Source organism: Giraffa tippelskirchi, chromosome 8 (genome assembly GCF_054371585.1).
Source record: "Giraffa tippelskirchi isolate mGirTip1 chromosome 8, T2T-mGirTip1v1.2.pri, whole genome shotgun sequence".
Lineage (NCBI taxonomy): Eukaryota > Metazoa > Chordata > Mammalia > Artiodactyla > Giraffidae > Giraffa > Giraffa tippelskirchi.
Genome location: NC_137282.1, coordinates 143002249 through 143022003, shown reverse-complemented (window position 1 = coordinate 143022003; position 19755 = coordinate 143002249). Strand labels below are relative to the sequence as shown.

At 49.3% G+C, this 19755-nt stretch overlaps 2 protein-coding genes across 5 annotated transcripts; one reads left to right on the top strand and one right to left on the bottom strand.

Annotated features, from left to right (window-relative positions):
- Nucleotides 1-772: 772 nt before the first annotated feature.
- Nucleotides 773-8601, bottom strand: GNL1 (G protein nucleolar 1). 3 transcript variants are annotated; one of them, XM_081522850.1, is made up of 12 exons: nt 8273-8601; nt 7687-7852; nt 7187-7323; nt 6870-7021; nt 6682-6753; nt 5524-5731; nt 5279-5374; nt 4688-4882; nt 2126-2304; nt 1885-2047; nt 1504-1644; nt 773-1126 (listed from the first exon to the last, which is right to left on the bottom strand). In XM_081522850.1, exons 1-12 carry the CDS (start codon nt 8343-8345, stop codon nt 885-887), a joined length of 1824 nt encoding a protein of 607 aa, XP_081378976.1. In that variant the 5' UTR covers nt 8346-8601; the 3' UTR covers nt 773-884. The 3 variants fall into 3 exon arrangements, with proteins under 3 accessions (XP_081378976.1, XP_081378977.1, XP_081378975.1); XM_081522851.1 differs by lacking the exon at nt 4688-4882; XM_081522849.1 differs by lacking the exon at nt 8273-8601 and having other exon boundaries at nt 7687-8199.
- Nucleotides 8602-9488: 887 nt separating this feature from the next.
- PRR3 (proline rich 3) lies at nt 9489-14523 on the top strand. Of its 2 annotated transcripts, XM_081522943.1 has the most exons (4): nt 9489-9609; nt 10318-10380; nt 12652-12942; nt 13221-14523. In XM_081522943.1, the coding sequence occupies exons 1-4, from the start codon at nt 9504-9506 to the stop codon at nt 13325-13327; spliced, it is 567 nt and encodes a 188-aa protein (XP_081379069.1). In that variant the 5' UTR covers nt 9489-9503; the 3' UTR covers nt 13328-14523. The 2 variants fall into 2 exon arrangements, with proteins under 2 accessions (XP_081379069.1, XP_081379071.1); XM_081522945.1 differs by lacking the exon at nt 10318-10380.
- Nucleotides 14524-19755: the final 5232 nt, after the last annotated feature.

The following is a 19755-nucleotide window of genomic DNA, read 5'->3' as shown; positions in this document are numbered from 1 at the left end:
TATAATGAGACTTAATACTGCACTTACAGGGCTCTTATGCTCAGATCATAAATGTGCACCCTACTTGTTTATCAGTAATTAAGACTACTCATACACATTTAATTAACATTTTCACAAGCATCAAGTCTTAGCTAAGTATCTCCACCAACAGGAAGTTCTAGAATTATACCAAATGAGCCCTAAGGATTTGGAGAACATTATACACCCATTTTAATCCAAAAAGTTGGGTGCCTGATTAATGAGGTCTTGATCATGGCCAGGCTGTATATTTAGGTCAAGCCTGTTTGTGCAGCTTTATATGCTCAGTGCTTAGCATAAGTCTAGACACACAGTTAGCCCTCAATAAATATTTGTTGAATTTGAATAAATCCTGTTAAAAAATCTCACTTGGAGACATCGGCTGTGACATCTCTTACTGTTTCTTCTCCCAGCAGTTCCTGGTATAACCCAGGACTGACAGCAGGGGGCGTACAGGGGTTGTTCCAACACCAGAGGGACCAGCACAAACTCCCAAAGGGGATTGGATTTTGACCAGGCCTCAGAAGCCTGAAGTGACTTCCCCTTCCCCATGTTGATGACACAGTCCCTAAGGTACAAGTGGGAGAGTGAGCAGAGGGAGCAGTTTTGGGCCTCAGAACCCACTGAATTAACTCCTAAGAGAACTTCTTTTGCAAAGAGAATGCATGAAAAGAGAAGGGAGAAGAGCAGCCAGCCTACCACAGCTGTCAGCCTGAGACAGCTGCTCTCACCTCAGTCCATCTAGGGAAGGGGCTACAAAGCAGACAATCTTTATTCACAACTGGGGCGGCAGACGGGAGAGACCCCCCGGGTCAGTCCAAAAGCAAAGATATTGGGGAGGTGGGGAGATGGAGTAGGGCAGGGACTCAGCACTCGTCCTCGCCCAGCAGGGCATAAGGGTTTCGGGCGGCCAGGCTGGACCCTGGAGCCGAGGTTGGGGTGTCCTCATCCCCTTCCCCCTCCTCATCCGCATCCCGGTCCTCCTCTCCCTCCTCCTCACAGGAGCTGCTCAGCTCTTCCTCTTCCTCCTCCTCCTCGTCACCCGCTGGCCCCACCCTGCCCTGCAAAACCACCAGCTCCATGGTCTCTGGATGGGACTCCCAGGTGCCTGGGGAACCAAAACAGAAAAAGAACGGGGGAGAGTTTTGAGCAAGAAACTAACGCCAGGCAAAGATGGGGAAGAGGCAAAGACTAAGAATAACAACCATTTTTATAGCTGCTGGCATTCCATTCATTCATTCACCCTCTCCTGTGCTGGGCACAGAGCAGAAGCTTTGCACACATGAACTCCCATCTTGACCATCTCCTTGCTAGGGGCGACTAAGCACCCTGGTTTTGTAGATCGGAAAGTTATCTCAGACCTGCTTAGTCACACAGAGCTGGCCGATGGGGGCAGAATCGAATCCTCACACAGTGTGGCCACAAAGCCCACACCCTTCTGCCTCTCCTACAGCAAGGGCTGGGGAGGATCACCAGCTGACTGACCTTTCTGCTCATTGTAGCCCGGGGGATGAAAGCACAGGCTGAGGCGGCCATCCAGTGCCAGCCGCAGGAGGCTGTTGGCCGCTCTGTACACATCGTTTCGGGCAGCCTTGGCTGTCTTGTAACCACGTTTCTCTGCCCAGGCTGGAGGGAGAGAAGGATGGGGATGGAAGACCATCAGCCGGGCCCAGGCATCATCATCCCACATCCCTAATACAGTCCTTCCAGTTTCCCCCAGAATATTCCAGGCCCGAGATCTTGCTGGCCCTGAGACAGGAGTCTACGGGTGACCAGCCAGCTGCCCCATCAGGATGGCAGGACCTCTGAAGAAGGACAGGAGAGGAGACAGGGCCACGGAAGGAAAGCCAGGCACACGGAGCCCACCTTCACAGATGTCCCAGGCACACCAGGGGTGTTCTGCGGAGGGGTCCTCGGCCTCTGGGTGGCGCAGATGGAGCAGGGCCTGCACGGGGATCCGGGAGGCCAGGTAGCCCACGGCAGTGTACGGCTCCTGGATCTGGGCGATAGGGTAGATCCCTGCCAGGACCTGAGGGGAGGTAAGAGCACTCAGCACCTGCCTCTATCTCCTGCCTTCTCCCGACTACTGGCCCCTCTGCCCTCGTACCTGCAACTGCCTGGGCAGAAGCGAGGGGAATATGAGGCCGGGACAGTCACAGAGCTTCACGGAGGGAGTGAGAAAGTAGGTCTGAAAGTATCGGGTGTGGCCTGGGGTTCTGGAGACACTCACGACCTTCCGGCCTACCAGCCCGTTGATCAGCGAGGACTTGCCCACATTGGGGAAACCTAAGGAAGACAAGGAAAATTAACACTGACAGATCCTTACTCTGTGACAGGTAAGACACGGTGCTGTAGCTATAGATGAACAGGAAACTAAGGCGCAGAAAGAAAGGACAGAAGCGGTATAACATCAAAAGTTACAACCCAGGCTCTGGCCTCCCAGTGCCAGGATCTCCCAGAGGTTTCCTCCAGCCCGCTCTGTGGTCTTACCCTGGGCCTGTCACTTCACACCTTCCAAATCCCATCTAGAAGCACCTCTCTCTCTGCCCGGACACCTCATCTTTCCAGCTCACTTATTCTGGATCCTCTAGTCCAATGAGCCTCTGACCCTGACCAACATGGGCTCACGCCCTCACCTCCTTTCTTACTCAACTTAGATTCCATGGTCCAGTGCTACAGCCAGTCCCTTTCAAGGAGCTTCAACTCCCTGGCCCTGCCTCTCCCCTTCTTCTTAAGTCATCTGGCAAAACTCCAACCTCGTAAAATGCAACTCTGCCTGGTCAGCGGCTGACTGAGGTTGGGCAAAGATGCACCCTGGTGCTGACTGTGCTCTCTTCACAACACACTCAAGCATAGCTGGTCCTTGGTATCCACAGGTACCAAACTCCAGGCAGGATCAAGTCCCTTATATAAAATGGAACAGTACAGTTAGCCCTCCATAGCCATGGGCTCCTTGATTGTATCTCCTCTTGAAAGGGGCTGGGGGGACAACTCTCCTTTGACAACCCCATTCTTCTCTTCCCTTTATAGTAAAACTCCTTAAGACTTGTCTATTTTTTGTCACCACTTCTTCACGCCATCTTCTTTGTGACTATAAATTATAACACACACACAAAATATGTAAAACATAAACATGCCTGATGAACCCCTACATCACCCACCCCTGAGCACAGACTGACTCACTTCCTCAGAGGCCCCATCCATTCCTTCTTGATCATAACCCTCTCCCTGTGCTCATGGGAGCCTGATCCTGACGGGTACGGAATTCTGCTTCTTCGCTTTCCTTTCAGTTCTATGGCCTGTGAATCCTGAATGGTTAGTGCAGTTCAATTCTACAGCTTTGGAACCTTACACAAATGGGATTGTACAGTATGGATGCTCTTGTGTCTAGATCCTTTCTCATACAACATTACCATGTCATTGCCCATTCTCTCGTCCACCACCCTAATCTGGCTTTCTCTTCTCCACCCACTGAAACCTCTGATCTCCATGTTGCCCAACTTGCTCAGCAAGTCTCTGTTCTTACTGCTCTTGACCTGTCAGTGACAGTCCACACGACTGAGCCCTCCTCTCCTCTCCAAACTTTCTTCATTTGCCTGCTGAGACACTCTTGGTTTCGTTCTCCTTTGCCCAGCCTCTAAGTACTAGCCTAGTCTCTTCTCCATCTATCTCCTCTCCCACATCTCATCCCATCCCATGGCTTTAAACACCATTTATGTCCACTACTGGCTTCCCAAGTTTAAATCTCATTCAAATTCAAATCTCCAGTCCTCTCCTCTAAGCTCTTGGCCCACTGCCTAGTCAGCATCTCTACTTGGGATATTTAAAAAGAATCTCAAACCTTAATTTGATTCCCTTCCCCAATCCCTCCAAATCTGCTCCTCTCCCAGTCTTCCTACCTCAGTGTTCCCACTGCTCAGTATAAAACTTTGTAAGTCCTTCTGTATTCTTTGCTTTCTCTTATGCAACCCAAGTGCAACTCCTCAGCAATCTCATGTTTTCTACCTTCAAAATATATCCTGACCTGTCTTCCCATCTCTGCCTCTCTTCTGAGTAAATCTCATTTCTCCCCTAGACTGGGACTGCCTCTGACCACACTCTCTCTGGTTTCTGTCTTGCCCATCCCTACCATTTACATTCCTTTATAGCCCACTGAAAGCAAAGACAAAGCTCTTAATTAAGATTCTCTTTACAACAGACTAAAAGTTAAGACCAAGAAAGAACCTGAACTTGCTAAGCTCTTGCTATGATTTATGATAAACTAATTACTACAACTAAAAAACTTAATATGTAAGTTACATAACAGTGACCACTTCACAGCAAGCATCGCACAATTTTAACAATTATTGTTATTACTATTATCACTATTTGTCAGACTTTGTTAAGCTCTCTCTACACTCTTCTCCCGCTTCCTCCCATCCATTCTTTTAACTGAGCATCACTGTCCTCATTTTTCAAATCAGAGTCACTGAGACTGAGAGTTAGTAGATACCTTGCTCGAGATCAATAAGCTGAGAAGGCAACTTAACTCAGGTGTCCTGTGATCATTCTGCCATGGTAGACAGCTTCCTCTGCCCTCCGAGACCCTGGAGCCTAAAGGGACCTGACCACCCTCTCTCTTTCCCAAATACTGAAACCCTGTGCCTCTAGGCAGCCACTACTTCCTTACCCACACAGCCGATGGTCACCACCCCGTCCTTGTAGCGCTCGCGCGTGGGGCCCGTCGGCTCCATCGCTGAGTCAGTCTGCTGCTCCACCAGGACAGCCGGCCCGTCCTCCTCTTCCTCCTCCTCTCCAGAGCCGTTACCCCAGGTGGCCCCAGCCACATCCCGGGCAATCTTTTCCCGCCAGCTGCTCAGGTCCACTGTGCAGGGAAGGAGAAGGAGGAGGTGGTTCTCCCCAGGGCCACTGTCCACGACAGAGCAGACCATGCTCTGCACAGCCAAGGTAAACGGCGCCCTCTGGATCTCGCAGAGCCAAGCTGCATAATAGCAATCTCCCCAGCCTTCGCTTGACCCCACCCCGGAATCGAATGCATTTCTGAGTTTCTAAAAAGCACCAGCAAGACTGAAGGCAGTCAGCCACAGGGGCTCCTGCCTCCCTGCTGCCTCTCTTGTCCTACCAAGTCAGGCAGCTTCCTCTCCTGGCCCTCCCTGTGGCCTCTTGCCTGAGTCTATACTAGAGAGAAGGTAAGCAAAATGATTCGGGGCCCTGGGTCCCCCCTACTGGCCCCCATGCCTCCCCTCGAAGGGGCACATACCTTTCCCTGCAGTGATGGCTTCACAGGCTCTCAGCAGCTGCTCTGGCCCCAGAGCCCGAGTCCATCCTTTTCCCCGCCTCCGACTCTTCTTCAAGACTGAGATCAGAGGGTGCAAAAGCATGAGCTCACCCCATGGGGCTCAGAAACCCCCTCTCTCCCACCACCCTCAGACCCCAGATCAGGTCCCCCCTTTTGTGCCCTGCCCCCCCCCATCTCCCACACTGCCCTCCTCACTGCCCACTCACCGCTGCTAGGGTCCTGTGGGGTGCGGGGATCCCGAGGGAAAGAGGTGAAAAGAACAATGTGGAGCTGGGGATAGTGTTGATGGAAATAATGCTTCCAGGCAACCACGAGAGCTGGTGGGGCCAGATCCACCTTGTTCAGGACAAGCACCAGGGCCAGCCCGAGCTCTCCAGTCACGTACTCGTAAAGTGCTGGTGGGAAATTCACAACCTGGAACAGGATGTAAGAGGAGGGAGTGATGCAAGGTCAACCCAGAGTTTTCTGCCTGCAGTGCCCAACTCACCAGGCACAGTTTGGAGAGAAGACCCTGGTGGTAGCAGATTCTGGGGCAACAAGGATAGATCAGCCAAACTGAACTAGGGAGACAAAGCAGCAGTGAGCATCACCTATATGTTTGTCTCTGGGCATTCCCTGTGGGCCTGATTAGGGATGGAAACTAGCTAAAAACAAGGAAACAGGCCCAGCAGTCAGGGGTAAATGTTAGGATCACTCACAGGGATGAGGGCTGGGATAGAAATTAATATCTATCTTTACACACACAGCTGTCTGCATGTGTACACAAGCTTATATGTCAGCATGCACGTGTGAGGTTTGCACTGAGCACGTGTAGCTGTTTAAGTGAGTGTGTGAATGCACATGTATGTCTCCCGAGTATGTAGGGGTGTAGGTGTACATGTTAAGGACCTCCAACCTAAATGTCCACACAGACTTCACACCTCCCTTTCTCCCCCTGGAAAACAACAGTGAGTAGCACAGGCAGATCACAGGAGAGCCGTCCAGCAGCGTGTCTAGAGCCTTAACCACTACCCTAGCATCCCAAGTGAGGCTGAGTTCTGTAGTGACTCATATGACAGGGAAGCCCACTTCCCAGGCTCCCCTGGAGCTCCACACCGAGACTTCCTATTAGCCCTGGTGTGCTACGAAACAGGAACAGTTTTCCATCAAAGGATTAAAGAACAGGAGAGGCAGTGGGCCAGAGGAGGAGTGACAAGCTCTGACCCTGATGAATAAAGACTGAGTTCTCGACTGCCGACTTCAGCAGGGTAGAGGAGATTGGAAAGGAAGGGATTACCTCTCTGTCTCCCAACTACTGCCTCTGCCCTTTACCCCCAAGAACTCCCTCCCTCCTGCCCCTTGCCCACTCTCATCCCAGGACTCACTGGATGTCGGATATCAGTTATCAGCAGAACAATATCAGACATCTCTAACACTCGCCACAGCTGCCTCCATGTCTGAAAAGACAAAATCAATAGAAGAGAACCTGAGGCCAGAATCACTCCCCTGCCTGACTCAAACCAATTTGGCCACGGGTGACTATGCCCCATTCCTGTCCCCACTCTATTCTCACCTCCAGATTGTGCTCAAAGTAGCTGAGTTTCTCAGAGGTGTAAGCCCCATGAATCTTCCCAAGATACTCCTGGAAGCTCCGTTCCTCCTGGCTCATCAGTTGCTCCTTAGACATCTCATAGCTCCAAGGAGGACGTCGGGGAAAGTCCAGGACTGAGTAATCAAGAAAAAGTCCAAACAAGTTTCGGGACAGTTTCAAGACTCAAGGGTGCATGTCTCCCAGATCCCTTCTTCCTCCCAGTCGGCCCTTACTCTTCCAAACTCCTTTCCCCAGCCCACTGCCTATCCCAAGCATCCAGGCGCTGAGCTCTCACTCACCAGAACCGGGCTGGTAGACCTCGCGGATGTCCAGCTCCAGCAGCTCAGCACTGACGGGCTGTAGCACTTGCTCCCGGGCAGCTCTCTTTCTCCTCTCCACTTCCTCCCGGCTGTCTCGCTCAAAATGCAGCCGGTATCTAACAGGAAAGGGACCACAGCATCCATCGCAATCCTTGGCCACAAACTCTTCTCTCCAGACTTCTCTTCAAGTCTTGCTTCTCAGTCGGCCCTCCCCCAAATCTCTTTCGTGCAACAACAGGCCTTCCCCTAAGTTTCGTCCTTCTGAAAGCCAAATTCTCTCCAAGCCCTGCGGAAGGGAAGATTGTGGCCCGCTCCACAAGCTTCCCTTGTGCCCAGGCAGCCCGCGGAGAACCGTGGCATCCCAGCCCTCCCCCCATCTCCAGTTTCAAGCCTCCACCAGCAGCAGCCTGCTTTCCCCCAACGCTCTGACTTCCGGGTAGGCGGGGAAACCTGGGCCAGAGCCCCCCGCCCACTCTCACCGATTTGGGTCATAGCCTCGCGGGCCCAGCCCTTGGGAAGGTTGCTGGTTGAGCCTGCGGATGTGATGGGTCACAGACTCCCCGTCCGAGGTGTCGGTCTGCTCCTCCCGCCGCTCTCGGCTCCCGCTGCGGCTGTTGGAACTGGATCGCAGCCCATCTTGAAGCCCTGCGGGGAGGAGCCGGTGACGCCAGTGCTGGCCAGTTCTCAGGGGCAAAAGACCCCCTCCCCGGTCGGCCTGGCTCCTCTCCCCACCACCGCACTTCTTTTGAGACCGGGCCCTCCCACCTACTCTGCCCAGGACCCTTCCGGATGTGCGTGGGGGGAGGCACTCCTCTTCCTCCAGGGATCTGCGGGGATGGCGCCCCGTTGGAGCTGGAGGGATTCCCCTCCCCCAACTCTCCATCCTTCCCCACCCCTTCCAAATTTAGGGGGCTGGGGTGAGGGAATCCCCTCCGCGGTCGCCCACGCGCGTCGGCACGCGGCCGCCACCCCCTCCCACGCCTCCCAGAGGTGAGGCGGGCACACCCCTCCTTCCAGATGTGCGGGAGTCCGAGCCCCGCCCCCTCCTCTGGCTCCCGCACTGACCTCGCTTCCGCTCCCGCTTGTCCTGCAACTGCTTTTTCTTCTGCTTCACGCTGAAAGGCTTCTTCCTCGGCATGGCCCGGACCAGTCACCTGGCCCGCCCTCCGCCGAGCTCCCGCCGCCTCAACTGACTCCCCCCGGGGCAGCCCCCGCCGCAAGGGCCCGGGACCCTGGAGGGGGCGGGGCTGGAAGGTGACGTCAGCGGGCGGGCCCGGCCGATGCGCCCGGGCGGCCCGGGTGGAAGACAACGGGGGAAATAGTCACTTCTCAGTGAGCGTCAGGCGAGAGGATGATGCAGGGTAGGCTGCCCGCACGTGAGAGCCAGTGGCACTGAGAGGGCGCTGCGGCGGCGAGGAAGGAGGCGCGCGTGGGAGGATCGGGCTAACTTCGTCACGGACGCTACCAACTCGCCTTCAGAGGAGGGGGGACGCGTGTCATCACTACCTTGCGCGCCGGGGAGAAGCTACCACTCACCTGGAGGGGGCGGTGGAGCGGAGGGCGGGTCCTACCACCTGGGGAGAAAGGGGCGTGGACGCGCATAAGCTACTTTACCAATCCTCCAGCTGAGTCTTTGAGGAAAGGCGCGACTGCGCGTCCCGGGAAGGAAGCCGAGCTACTGAACTACACCGGGGGCCGGGTCAGAGGTCTTGAAGGGCGGGTGGCGGTCTGGAGAGCCCTGGGCAGCGCCCTGCTGGGACCCAAATTCCTTGTAGGAACGATGATAAGGAGCAGGCTTACAGATCATAAGTGCAAGCGCCGCCGAGGAGAGAAACCCAGGTGGGACAAGGATTTTTGGAGGGAGGTCATAGGGCACCAAGTTGTGCCTGCAGCTGTTACCATAGAAACAGGGGACCGGATATGGCGATCTCAGGATGCGACAGCCCTCTCTTCTCAGGCCTTCTGGCCCGAGAGTCTGTCGACTCTATGGCCGTCTGTGAGGAGCAGCCGGTTGTGGATTTTTTTTTCAGCGAGGGGAGGAGCGAGCAACTTTTTCAAAGCGTTTATAGCAACGAAGCAAAGGAAAGGTTTGAGATTGCTGCCCTGCCTGGCAGAAACTGTGGGACGCGGCTGATGCGAGAAGAGCACCACAAAGATTCCCCGCAGCCTTCCGGAAGTGAAATGGCGGGAGCCTCAGCCTCAGTGTCCACCGGCCCCCCGGAAGCGGAAACAGAATCCCAGCGTGCCCCTTCCTCACAGCCCTCCAAATCCCGCTGCAGCCATTGCCGCAACCACGATGCCGAAACGAAAGAAGCAGAATCAGCAGCAGCAACAGCTGCAGCATCAGCTCCCACTGCCAGAGCGGGATGAGACTGGAGACGAGGAGGATGGGAGCCCCATAGGTGAGGAGCCCCGGAGGGGTGCGCACATGCCTGTCAGCCTGTAGAGGCGAGGGGTTAGGGGCTGAAAAGATGCGGGGGAGAAGGCTCTAACGGTAGGAAGGGCGCACGCGCTGGGGCGGGGGCTGAGGGGAAGCCTGTGTGGGATGGAACACTAAATGAGTTCTCTTACTTGAATCCTCAACTTCAAACTGGCCTCTATACCTTTCTAAAGAAGGGAGAAAAGATAAAGAACTTATGTGCGCAGCCGCAAAACGTCAGGGGAGAAGGGCCCTAGAGAGGTTGCAGATTGCGATGACTGAGATGACAGTTTGTTACCATACTTTAACGGGGATGGTGGAAGTACAGCTTTTTGTGAAGTCCTTGCGGGTAGGGTCGGGGGAGAGGTATCTGATTGGCCAGCAGTTTAAGAGAGGGATTGGTTTACCTCTGGAATCACTTGGGATCTATTGGATAGCAACAATGTAAGAGAGAGAGAAAGTTTGTAGGTATCGTTTTCTCATTATACGCCGTGACAGGGCTGAGTCTCCACTTTGCAAATCCTGTAAACGCTTTGGAGATAGATGGGCGTCAGAACCCATAACACTGTTGAGAATATACCTGACTTTACTGGTTAGATTAAGAAATGAATAATAGAAGGAAAGCATATAAGAACAGGATCATCAGCTTTTTAGTCCATTCTGATGACCATATTTTCATGTCTATTCTTAGGACCACCCAGCCTTCTGGGCCCTCCCCCCATGGCCAATGGAAAGCCTGGTGACCCCAAGTCAGGTGAGAAGAAAGGGGCCCTGATCCTTTGATTAGGTCCTGAAAAGGGAGCAAGGGAGGGACTAAAACCCACAAGGGATGTAAAAAAAAAAGATCAAGAATTCTGTACTTAAATGAAAAACTCCATGTTGTAAAATGACAGTTCTTCCAAAAGTGACCCATAGATCCATTGCATTACCACTTATAATCCCTACAATGTTTTTGTAGAAATAAGCATTTTGCATTAGTGTATGGAAATGCAAAGGATCAGGGTGAGAAATTGCAAAGACAGTTTTTTAAGGGGAAGGGCTTACTCTGAATATCAAGATTTATTTTAAAGCTGTAGCAGTTATGACAGTGTGATATTAGCCCAAAAATAGACATATAAATTAACAGAATGGCATAAAGAGTGCAGTAACAGGCCCACACACATATGGCTATTTCATTCTTGAAGATGGAACTGAAATAGTGTCCTTTTTAGCAAACGATGGTAGGTTAATTGGATATTCATGGGTAAAGAAATAATTTTAGAAAACAAATGTATTTCATGGTCTTAAAGTAGATTAGAGTTTTTAAACAGACAAGAAATACACTAAGCATAAAGGAAAAATAAACAACTACATTAGAAAATAGAAACTTGTATTAATCAAATCATACCATTATGAAGTTAATAGGAAGCCATAGAGTAGAAGATACTTGCAACAAATATAACCAAATAAAGAGTTAAAATCTTGAATATATAAAAAACTCTCTGACAACCTGTTAGAAAAGTGGGCAAAAGACTAGAACAGCCGCCTAATAAAAACAGATCTAAATGGCCAAAAACATGAACAAGAACTCAGCATCATTAGTTATTAAATAAGGGCAAGATAAAAGCATATAACTTGGAAACCAAACCCTTTGTGTACTGTTGATAGGACTGTAAAGTGGTGCAACCACAATGGAAAACAGTATGGAGATTCGTCAAAACATTAAAATAGAACTACTATGTGATCCAGCAATTCTGCTTCTGGGTGTTTACCCAAAAGAATGGAAGGCAGGATCTTGAAGAGGGATTTACACACCCATGTTCATAGAAGCACTATGCACAGTAGACAAGATACGGAAGCCACCCAGATGTCCACTGATGGATGAATGGATAAGCAAAATGTGGAATAATCATATAATGGAATATGATTCCGCCCCTCAAAAGAAGAAAATCCTGTAGCATGCCATAGCACCGATGAACCTTGAGGCTAAGCCAGTCACAAAAAAAAAAGTGCTGTATGGTTCCACTGATCTGAGGTGTATAAAGTAACTAAATTCATACTAACAGAAAGTAGAATGGTAGTTGCCAGGAGCTGGGGGGAGGAGAGGGAAAGAGTTGTTTAGAAGCTGCTAAGTTTCAATTTTGCACGATGAAGAGTTTTGGAGATTTGTTTTCCAACAACATGAATTTACTTAACACTACAGAGATATACACTTAAAGTACTTACGATGGCAAGTTTTACGCTACATGTTACAATCACAATTCCAAAACAAAAGGCGGCTTTTCACAACCACCAGAATGGCAAAAATGAAAAAGATCGTTACCAAGTGTTTTCAAGGAATAACAGCTTATTTATGGTGGTGGTGGGAGTGTGAACAGGAACAACCCAAGTTTCAAGTTTCTTAAACGTAAACATACATATACTCAAGGATCCAATAATACCTCTACTACATATATACTCAACAGAAATGCATCCATATGTGTACCGAAGACTTATATAAAAATGTTCATAGCGGCATTTTTTTTGTTATAGCCCCACACTATAACAAAAATGTGGAATCTACTAGCACGTCCACCATCAGTAGAATGGCTAAATCAGTTGTGCATACATGCAGTGGGATACTACACTGCAGTGAAAATGAAGGAACTCTTGCTACAAGCAACCTGGATGAATCTCATAAACACCATGTTGAGCCAAAGGATCCAGACAGAAAAGAATGCAGACTGTATGATTTCCTTTACACAGAGTTCAAAGACTAACCTATGGTGCTAGAAGTCAAGACAAGCTGTTACTTTGGGGGAGGAGGGGCACAAGAAGGAGGGGCTTCTGAAGGGCTAATAAGGCTCTATCCCTTCTCTAGCCTGTCTTAGTGGGAACACAGGTGTGTTTACCCTGGTAATAATTGAGTTGTGCACTTAAAATTGTATTTCTGGTGTGTATATTGTACTTCAATAAAACGTTTTAAAACAAAATCAGGGTTTCATTTTCAGTATTAAGCTGGCCATTGATCATCTTTCCGTGTCTCTCTCTGTCTCTGTCTCTTCAGCTTTTCACAGAGGTCCTCCGGGATCAAGGGGACCAATGATCCCACCACTGCTGAGTCTCCCACCTCCTCCCCGGGGCAGAGGCCCACTTCGGGGAGGCCTAGGCCCCAGGTCTGGCCCATATGGTCGTGGTTGGTGGGGGATCAATGCTGAGCCTCCTTTTCCTGGACCAGGCCACGGGGGTCCCTCCAGGGGAGGCTTTCACAAAGAACAGAGAAATCCTCGAAGGCTCAAAAGCTGGTCTCTTATCAAGAATACCTGCCCACCCAAGGATGGACCCCAGGTTATGGAAGGTGAGGTCCATTTTTTTATGCCTGCACGCATTTAATACCTGTCACTCCCAGAGCGACCTCATGCCTAGAATGCCCGTGGCTCTTCTGCTTTGGGTTGTCCTTTGTCCTTTTGAAGTAGGAGTAGCCCTGAATGTTTTTTCTCCCGCGAGAAGGACTGTCATTCCATAATACCTGGAAATGGTAGCGAGTAGGAAATCTGACCGCCTTCTCTGTCTCTGCTTTTTGTTAGATTTGTTCGTTCTTGCATTTTAAACTGCCCGATTTTCGCTTGTTCACAGACAAATCTGACCGCCCCGTCTGCCGACACTTCGCCAAAAAGGGCCACTGTCGATACGAGGACCTCTGTGCCTTCTACCACCCAGGCGTCAATGGACCTCCGCTGTGAGACTGTGCCTCCCCACCCAGACTGGAAGCAGCCCCCTGACCTGGCGGCCACCTTCTTCCCTGTGGCCCTGTGACGGCCACCGTGCGGCTGTTCCTCGCGCCACCCTCAGTCAGTGACGCCCACCCCCCTCACCACCCCCTCCCACTGGGGGTCCAGAGTTGTGTTCCGTGACTGGTGTGTGGTGCGCACTCTTCTGATCCAGCCTCCAGAGACGTCTCCAGGACCATCACTGCTCCATTCAACTGCCTCCTGAGTCCTCTTCCCCCTCGCCGGCTGACTGCAGAACAGGAGACCACTTTGGTGCTGTTTCTTGTGCATCTGTCCACCCAGCCCCCGGTATCGCCCTGGATTTCTGAGAGCCCTGGAGCAGTTTCCTACCATTCCCTCCTTCTTGCTGCTTGTTTTTAAGTCCTCTTCCTGTGACACCCCTCCCCCCAGTGTGGTCAGCGGCCATGTGACACTCACCTGGTTGGCTGACCTGGGGTCAAGTGTGGATGACTGGTGCAGAGTCACTCCCTGAAAGGCCACGTTCCCCGCTCTTGGATCTGGTAGTTTCTGCGTCAGTAGCATGATCCCCACCGCTATGGTCTGTGATCACTGTGCTTTGTGAAACTGTGCATCCCCCTGCCCCCCACCCCCGTAGCCTTTCTCAGTGTCTGTGGCATTTTCGTGACTTCCCAACACTAGAGTTAAGTTTTTCTGCCAAAATGTGTGGGGCCGTTGATGCCCTCTAGACTTTCCCCACCTCCCGACAAGGGAGAACTGTGAAACTTTCCACAAGACTGCCTCCCTGGTCGTCTCATCCCCCTCATGTCGGTTTCTCGGGATTGACACAGGCCCGAGAGATGTCGTCTAAAGGCTCAGATGGGCCTCTCCTCTCTCCAGCCCATTTTAGTTAGACTGCATCATTGTGAGGCCACCAGCCATTTCATTTGAATTCTGTGAATCTCCACCTGGCCTACCTGTGGGTGGAACTGGGACAGTACTGTCGCCCTCTTCCAACCTTCTTCCCCTGCATCCCTGGCACTGGTTGTTTTCTGTGAAAACGGCAGTGAACAGGTTCAGTTTTGAACTGGCCCTGAAGAATTGGGTCAGGAGTTGTGTGGGCAAGAGGGAGGGATGAGAGCCGTTGGAGAAATGAGAATGAATTTTTTTTTAACATTTTTTTATATTAGTAATAAACGCAGTGGAAACAAGCATTTTCTTTAATCCCTGTGTTGCGGCCAACTCTCACAGTGCAGAGGAGGCTGTTCTTGTTGGAGTCAGTGTATGCTTCATTTAGAATGTTGACAGATGTTTCTCCCAGTCTGAAGAAACCAGCAGGGCCCCATTACCCTGTGGAGATCAACCAGACCAGCTGCATTATATTCAAGGACTAAGTTTTGTTGGAGAAAGGAATGGCCTGTCCATGGAGTCATTTTTAAACATTTTGCCTGTGTTTATGTTTATAGAGTGGAGGTAACAAAGCAATCTTTCAACAAATACTGGTAGAGTGCCTGTGGGCCAGGCAGCATACAAGACACTAGAGATAACGGAGAGCCAAAATCAATGAATTTAAAATCTGCAAGAGGAGACACGTTCGCCAAGTCACAAATATGTGTAAAGTACCTGTCGAAAGTGCTGTGAAGAAGTGAGATGTGGGGGAATACATAATAACTGGAGTCTGGGGAGGTGACAGCTGAGACAATCTCTGAGGACAAGCAGGAGGTGAGGTGGGAGAGCAGAATCCAGGCAGAGGTGTTGCTAAGAGGAGATGGGAAGAGTGGGAAGTTGGAGAAGGAAGAGGAGCTGGCACTCAGGGCCTTGCAGGTTATAGGGATGTGGGTCATAAGACAGAAGCCTTTGAAGAGCCTATGATACCTGCCTTTTTAGGCAGGTGAGTATCATAGATTGGTTCACCTTTGTATGGAGCTGGCCAGCTTGGAAGTGGCATTAGCAAGTTACTTGAGTAGTCTGAGTAAGTTGTTGGTATAGACTTGGGTAGTGGAGTGGAAGAAAAGTGGACATTTGGAAATAGGTCAAAATGAAAGTATTTAGATTTCTCAGGGTTGTTGGCTTGCATAACCAAGTGCTGTTTGAAAAGAAAGTTAGTGGGAGAAACAGGTCAAATGCCACCAACTTGCTTTTGGAATGGTCAAATCTGAGCTGCTTTTTAAGACGTCCAAGGAGAGATACAAAGTAAGTAGTCGGATATACAGGTTTGGTACTCAGATTAAAACTAGAGACATTAATCTGAGTTATCTGCATATAGGTAGTGGTTGAAGCTATGAGCATGGGTACATTCGTTCACTTTGTAAATATTAAGCACCTGTGATGGCCCAGTGTATCAGTTTTAAGTTCAGTTGTAACAGAAACCAAAATTAGTCTTAAAGCAAGGTAGAAGTTTATTTTTCTCACAAGTCAAGAGACAGTGCAAATCATGTATGACAATCATGCCACCACCAGGTACTTGGGTATTCAGAACCCTTGCTCCCCCCACTTCTCAGCTCCATGGTTCTTGGGGCCAAATCCTCCTATTCACAGTCTGAAATGAAGCTCTAGCTCACTTATCCATGTGCCAAGCCTCAGGATGGAGGAAAGGCAGAAGAAATTACCTCCAAGCTAACATTCAGCTCTTTAACTTCTATGTCATTGGCCATAACTTAATATGTCCTGTGGCCTATAATATTCAGCTTCAGCAAGGCTTGAAGAGTACTCTTTATCCAGGCAGCCATGTACTAACCAGCAAACTGTTGGCCCTTCAGGAGGTGAAAACATTAGGGTAGAGCAAACATCCTCTGCCAGCCCCTCCCTGCTAGAATTAGGGCGTGAGATAGAGAATAGGACAGTAAAAGTGTCAGTGCCCTCCAGCCAAGGACCAAACAGGAACCACCTCTAGTTAAGCAGTTGGGTTTTATCACCTACAGAGATCTTATTCAAGAGAGGATTAAAAATGACAGGATTGGGGTTTGTGTTAGGTGACTTGGGGGGAGATTCAAGGAAGAGGGGGGTCTAGATTGAGCACTCCCAGGAAGTGGGGACAACTCTATGATTGCACATCTTAATACCGTTTTAATACTGTTGTCTCTAAGGATATATGGGGCACTGGTTCCAGGACCCCTTTATGTGCCAACATCCATGGAAGCTCAAGTCTCTTGGATAAAATGATGTAATATCTGTGTGAAATCTGCACATATCCTCTCTTATACTTTGTCATCTCTAGATGATTTATAATTCCGAAAACAATGTAAATGTTATGTAAATAGTTATAAATACAATGTAAACGCTATGTGAATAGTTGCAAATGTGCAGCAAATTTAGTTTTGCTTGTTGGAACTTTCTGGAGTTAATTTTCTCCCCTAATATTTTAGTTCTAGGTTGCTTGAATCTGATATGTGGAACCTGCAGATACAAAGTCTCTTGAGGGGAGAGATGAAATATGACTGAAGCTGTAATTGGCAAAAAAAAACAGCCACTCCTCATTTTAGCTGAGAGGTACTTGTTCAGAATTTATGGTTTGCACAGTAACCTTATTTTTGTCTTCGATTAGACAAGATTATAGACTTTATCTTACTTCATCACAGTCACAGGTTGGCCTCATAGACTTTATCTTACTTCATCACAGTCACAGGTTGGCCTCGTCTGACTTGGGTGTTCTGTGAGGTTATGATCAGTGTGAGAGCACCATGGCCTAGATGTGAGGGCCAGACCAGCTCTTAGCAACACCAAGGCCTACCTGCCAGTGTCAGGTCAGTTTCCAGTTGTCAGGCACTGTTTTCCTCAAAAGTAAACAAATGAATAATTACAGGTTGTGGTCAATGATATAAAGAATATAAACGGGGCAATATATAGAGAATAATTGTTGGGAGCCAGTGGTGGTTACGATGACCTTACTGAGGAATCTGCAGCTGAAATCACCTGGAGGAGAGTGTCAAATAGGAAGAGGAGAGGGCCCAGGACTTAGCCTAGAGGACAGCTGACATTCAATGGCCAAGAGAAGAAGGACAAGAATGACCTGACGAGGAGGTCAGAGAGGCAGGGTGAGATCTTAGAATGTGTCATTGTCTGGTTGCTAGCTGTGCCAGGTACCATGCTAAGTTCCCCATACGTATTGTCTTATTTAAACCTCACATTCATCTAATGAATACTTAGTGCCTCCTCTGAGCCAGGCACTGTTTTAGGAGCTCGGGATGTATCAGTGAAAAAGGCAACATTGCTGCCCATATGGTGTTTATAGTCTAGTGAAGATGATAGACAATAAATATGTATATAATTTTAAGAAATAAATACTTTGAGGACAAAGTGAAAGTAGAGGCTGGAGAGTGACAGGTGGAAGAGAACAGGTCAATACTACAATAGGTAGTGGTTCTTTGAGGAGACAGCCTGTGAACAGAGGCAGAAATTAAGTGAGGGAACAACCGTATGAATATCTTGAGGAAGTGCATTCCAGGCATAGGGAACAGCAAGGGCCAAGGCCCCAAGACAATACTGAGTTTGAGGGATTTAAAGTAGAAATAGAAGGCCAGTGGGTCTAGACTGGGAGAAGAGATCAGGAAGTTCAGCAGGGGCTAAATGATACAGAGCTGTAGCAAAGCATTTGGATTGTGTGCATGTGGAGTAGGGGGGCTGTGCTGGCTCTTTGTTGTGGTACGTGGGCTTGGTATCCTTTCAACATGTGGAATCTTAGTTCCCTGACCAGGGATCAAACTGGAGTCCCCTGCATGAAGTGGATTCTTAACCACTGGATCATTCTGCAGGTGCATGCACGGACCACTCTGGAAGTCCCAGAGTGTTCTGAGAAAATGATTTACGTTTTAAAACTACCATTAACTGTAGGTTGGAAGGATAAACTAGAGAAGGAGAATGACAGCAGAGAGAACAGGTAGGAGGCCACTTTGGTGGTCCAGAGGAAAGAGACAATGTAGAGGTGGAAAGAAGTAGGAAGATTTGGGATATGTTTTAAAGTCTCAGTTGATGGCATCTCTTTCTAGTTGTTCACACCAGAAGCCTTGAGGTCATTCTTAGGTGGTGGTTTTTATTTTTTTTTTGGTCACACCTGATGTCTAGTTCATTAACAAAGCCTGCTGGCTCTTTCTGTCAAATATATTCAGAAACCAGCCATTTTTCACTACCTCCACTACTATCACCTTGGTTTGAATCTTCACCAACACCTCCAAGAGGTCACTCTGCTTCTGCCATTTCTCCCATCTCATGCCCCTCCGTCAGTGTGAACCCAAAGTCATCCTTCCAAATTATAGGTCAAGTCAGATCACTCCTCTGCTCAGAACCTTGTAATGATTTCCATTTTAACCAAGAGCAGAAACCCAATGATCTGAAAACCCCTTCCCAGTTCACAGCCTGCTTTCCTTTTCCATTTTCCTCTCCAACAACCCTTGCTCACTCCTACCACTAGAGCCACCCTGGCCTCCTTGCTGTTTGTTCCGCAGATATGTGAAGTACACTGCTTCTACAAGGCACTACACTAGCTGTTCCGTCTACCAGAATGCTCTTCTGGAAGTCCTTGTGGCCAGAGCTCTCACTTTCTTCCAGTTTGCTTGAATTTCACATCACTGAGGCCTCGTGAAGTCTATTTAGTGCTGAAACCTGCCCTCCTGATACTTTCTACCTTGATGTATATTTTACCATAGTAGTAACTCCTCTGCTAGAAATGTAAGCAGAGATCTTCATTTTATCCAGTGATATCCCAAAGGCCTAAAAGAGTGCCTGGCACATACTATGTACTCAGTATACTTTTGAATGAATGACTGAGGCAGACATGGCTTGCTGATGAGGAGCGGGAATGGAGAAAAGATGACCTTTTAGTTTTGGCCTCAGTAACTAAATGAAAGATAGTGTGATTTCTTGACATGGGGAAACCTGGAAAAGATACAGCCTTGAGGAATAAACGTAAGAGCTCAGGGACTTCCCTGGTGGTCCAGTGCTTAAGAATCCTCTGGACAATGTAGGGGTTTGCTCCCTAGTCCAGGAGGATCCCACATGCCGCAGGGCAACTAAGCCCATGCACCGCAACTACTGAGCCCCCACAACTACTGGGCCTGCACTCTAGAGCCCGTGAGCCATAACTACGGAAGCCCACATGCCCTAGAGCCTGTGCTCCACAGCAAGAGAAGCCATCACAATAAGAAACCCATGCACTACCAGGAAGAGTAGCCCCCACTCGCCACTACTAGAGAAAGCCCTCATGCAGCAACAAAGAGCCAGTGCAGCCAAAATAAATTATTTTTAAAAATTAAAAAAGTAAAAGCTCAGTTTTGTGCATATTAATTTGCGATAGCTATACGAGATCTCGGAGAGGATGTCCAATAAACAGTTGGATTCATGAGTTTAGGGCAGAAATTGGAGCCAAAAAGAGAGATTTGGGGATTTTCATCAGTTTTGGATGACATTTAAAGTTATGTGCATGCATGTGTGCTTAGCCGCTCAGTTGT

Excerpts from the sequence above, each read along its gene's own strand:
- PRR3 (XM_081522943.1), top strand. The coding sequence starts at position 9,504 with ATGCCGAAACGAAAGAAGCAGAATCAGCAGCAGCAACAGCTGCAGCAT. Across the intron at positions 9,610-10,317 it reads GGAGGATGGGAGCCCCATAG|GACCACCCAGCCTTCTGGGC; the intron begins GTGAGGAGCCCC and ends GTCTATTCTTAG. Across the intron at positions 10,381-12,651 it reads GCCTGGTGACCCCAAGTCAG|CTTTTCACAGAGGTCCTCCG; the intron begins GTGAGAAGAAAG and ends CTGTCTCTTCAG.
- GNL1 (XM_081522849.1), bottom strand. The coding sequence starts at position 8,090 with ATGGAGAGTTGGGGGAGGGGAATCCCTCCAGCTCCAACGGGGCGCCAT. Across the intron at positions 5,732-6,681 it reads TAACTGATATCCGACATCCA|GTTGTGAATTTCCCACCAGC; the intron begins GTGAGTCCTGGG and ends ATCCTGTTCCAG. Across the intron at positions 2,305-4,687 it reads GGTGACCATCGGCTGTGTGG|GTTTCCCCAATGTGGGCAAG; the intron begins GTAAGGAAGTAG and ends TGTCTTCCTTAG.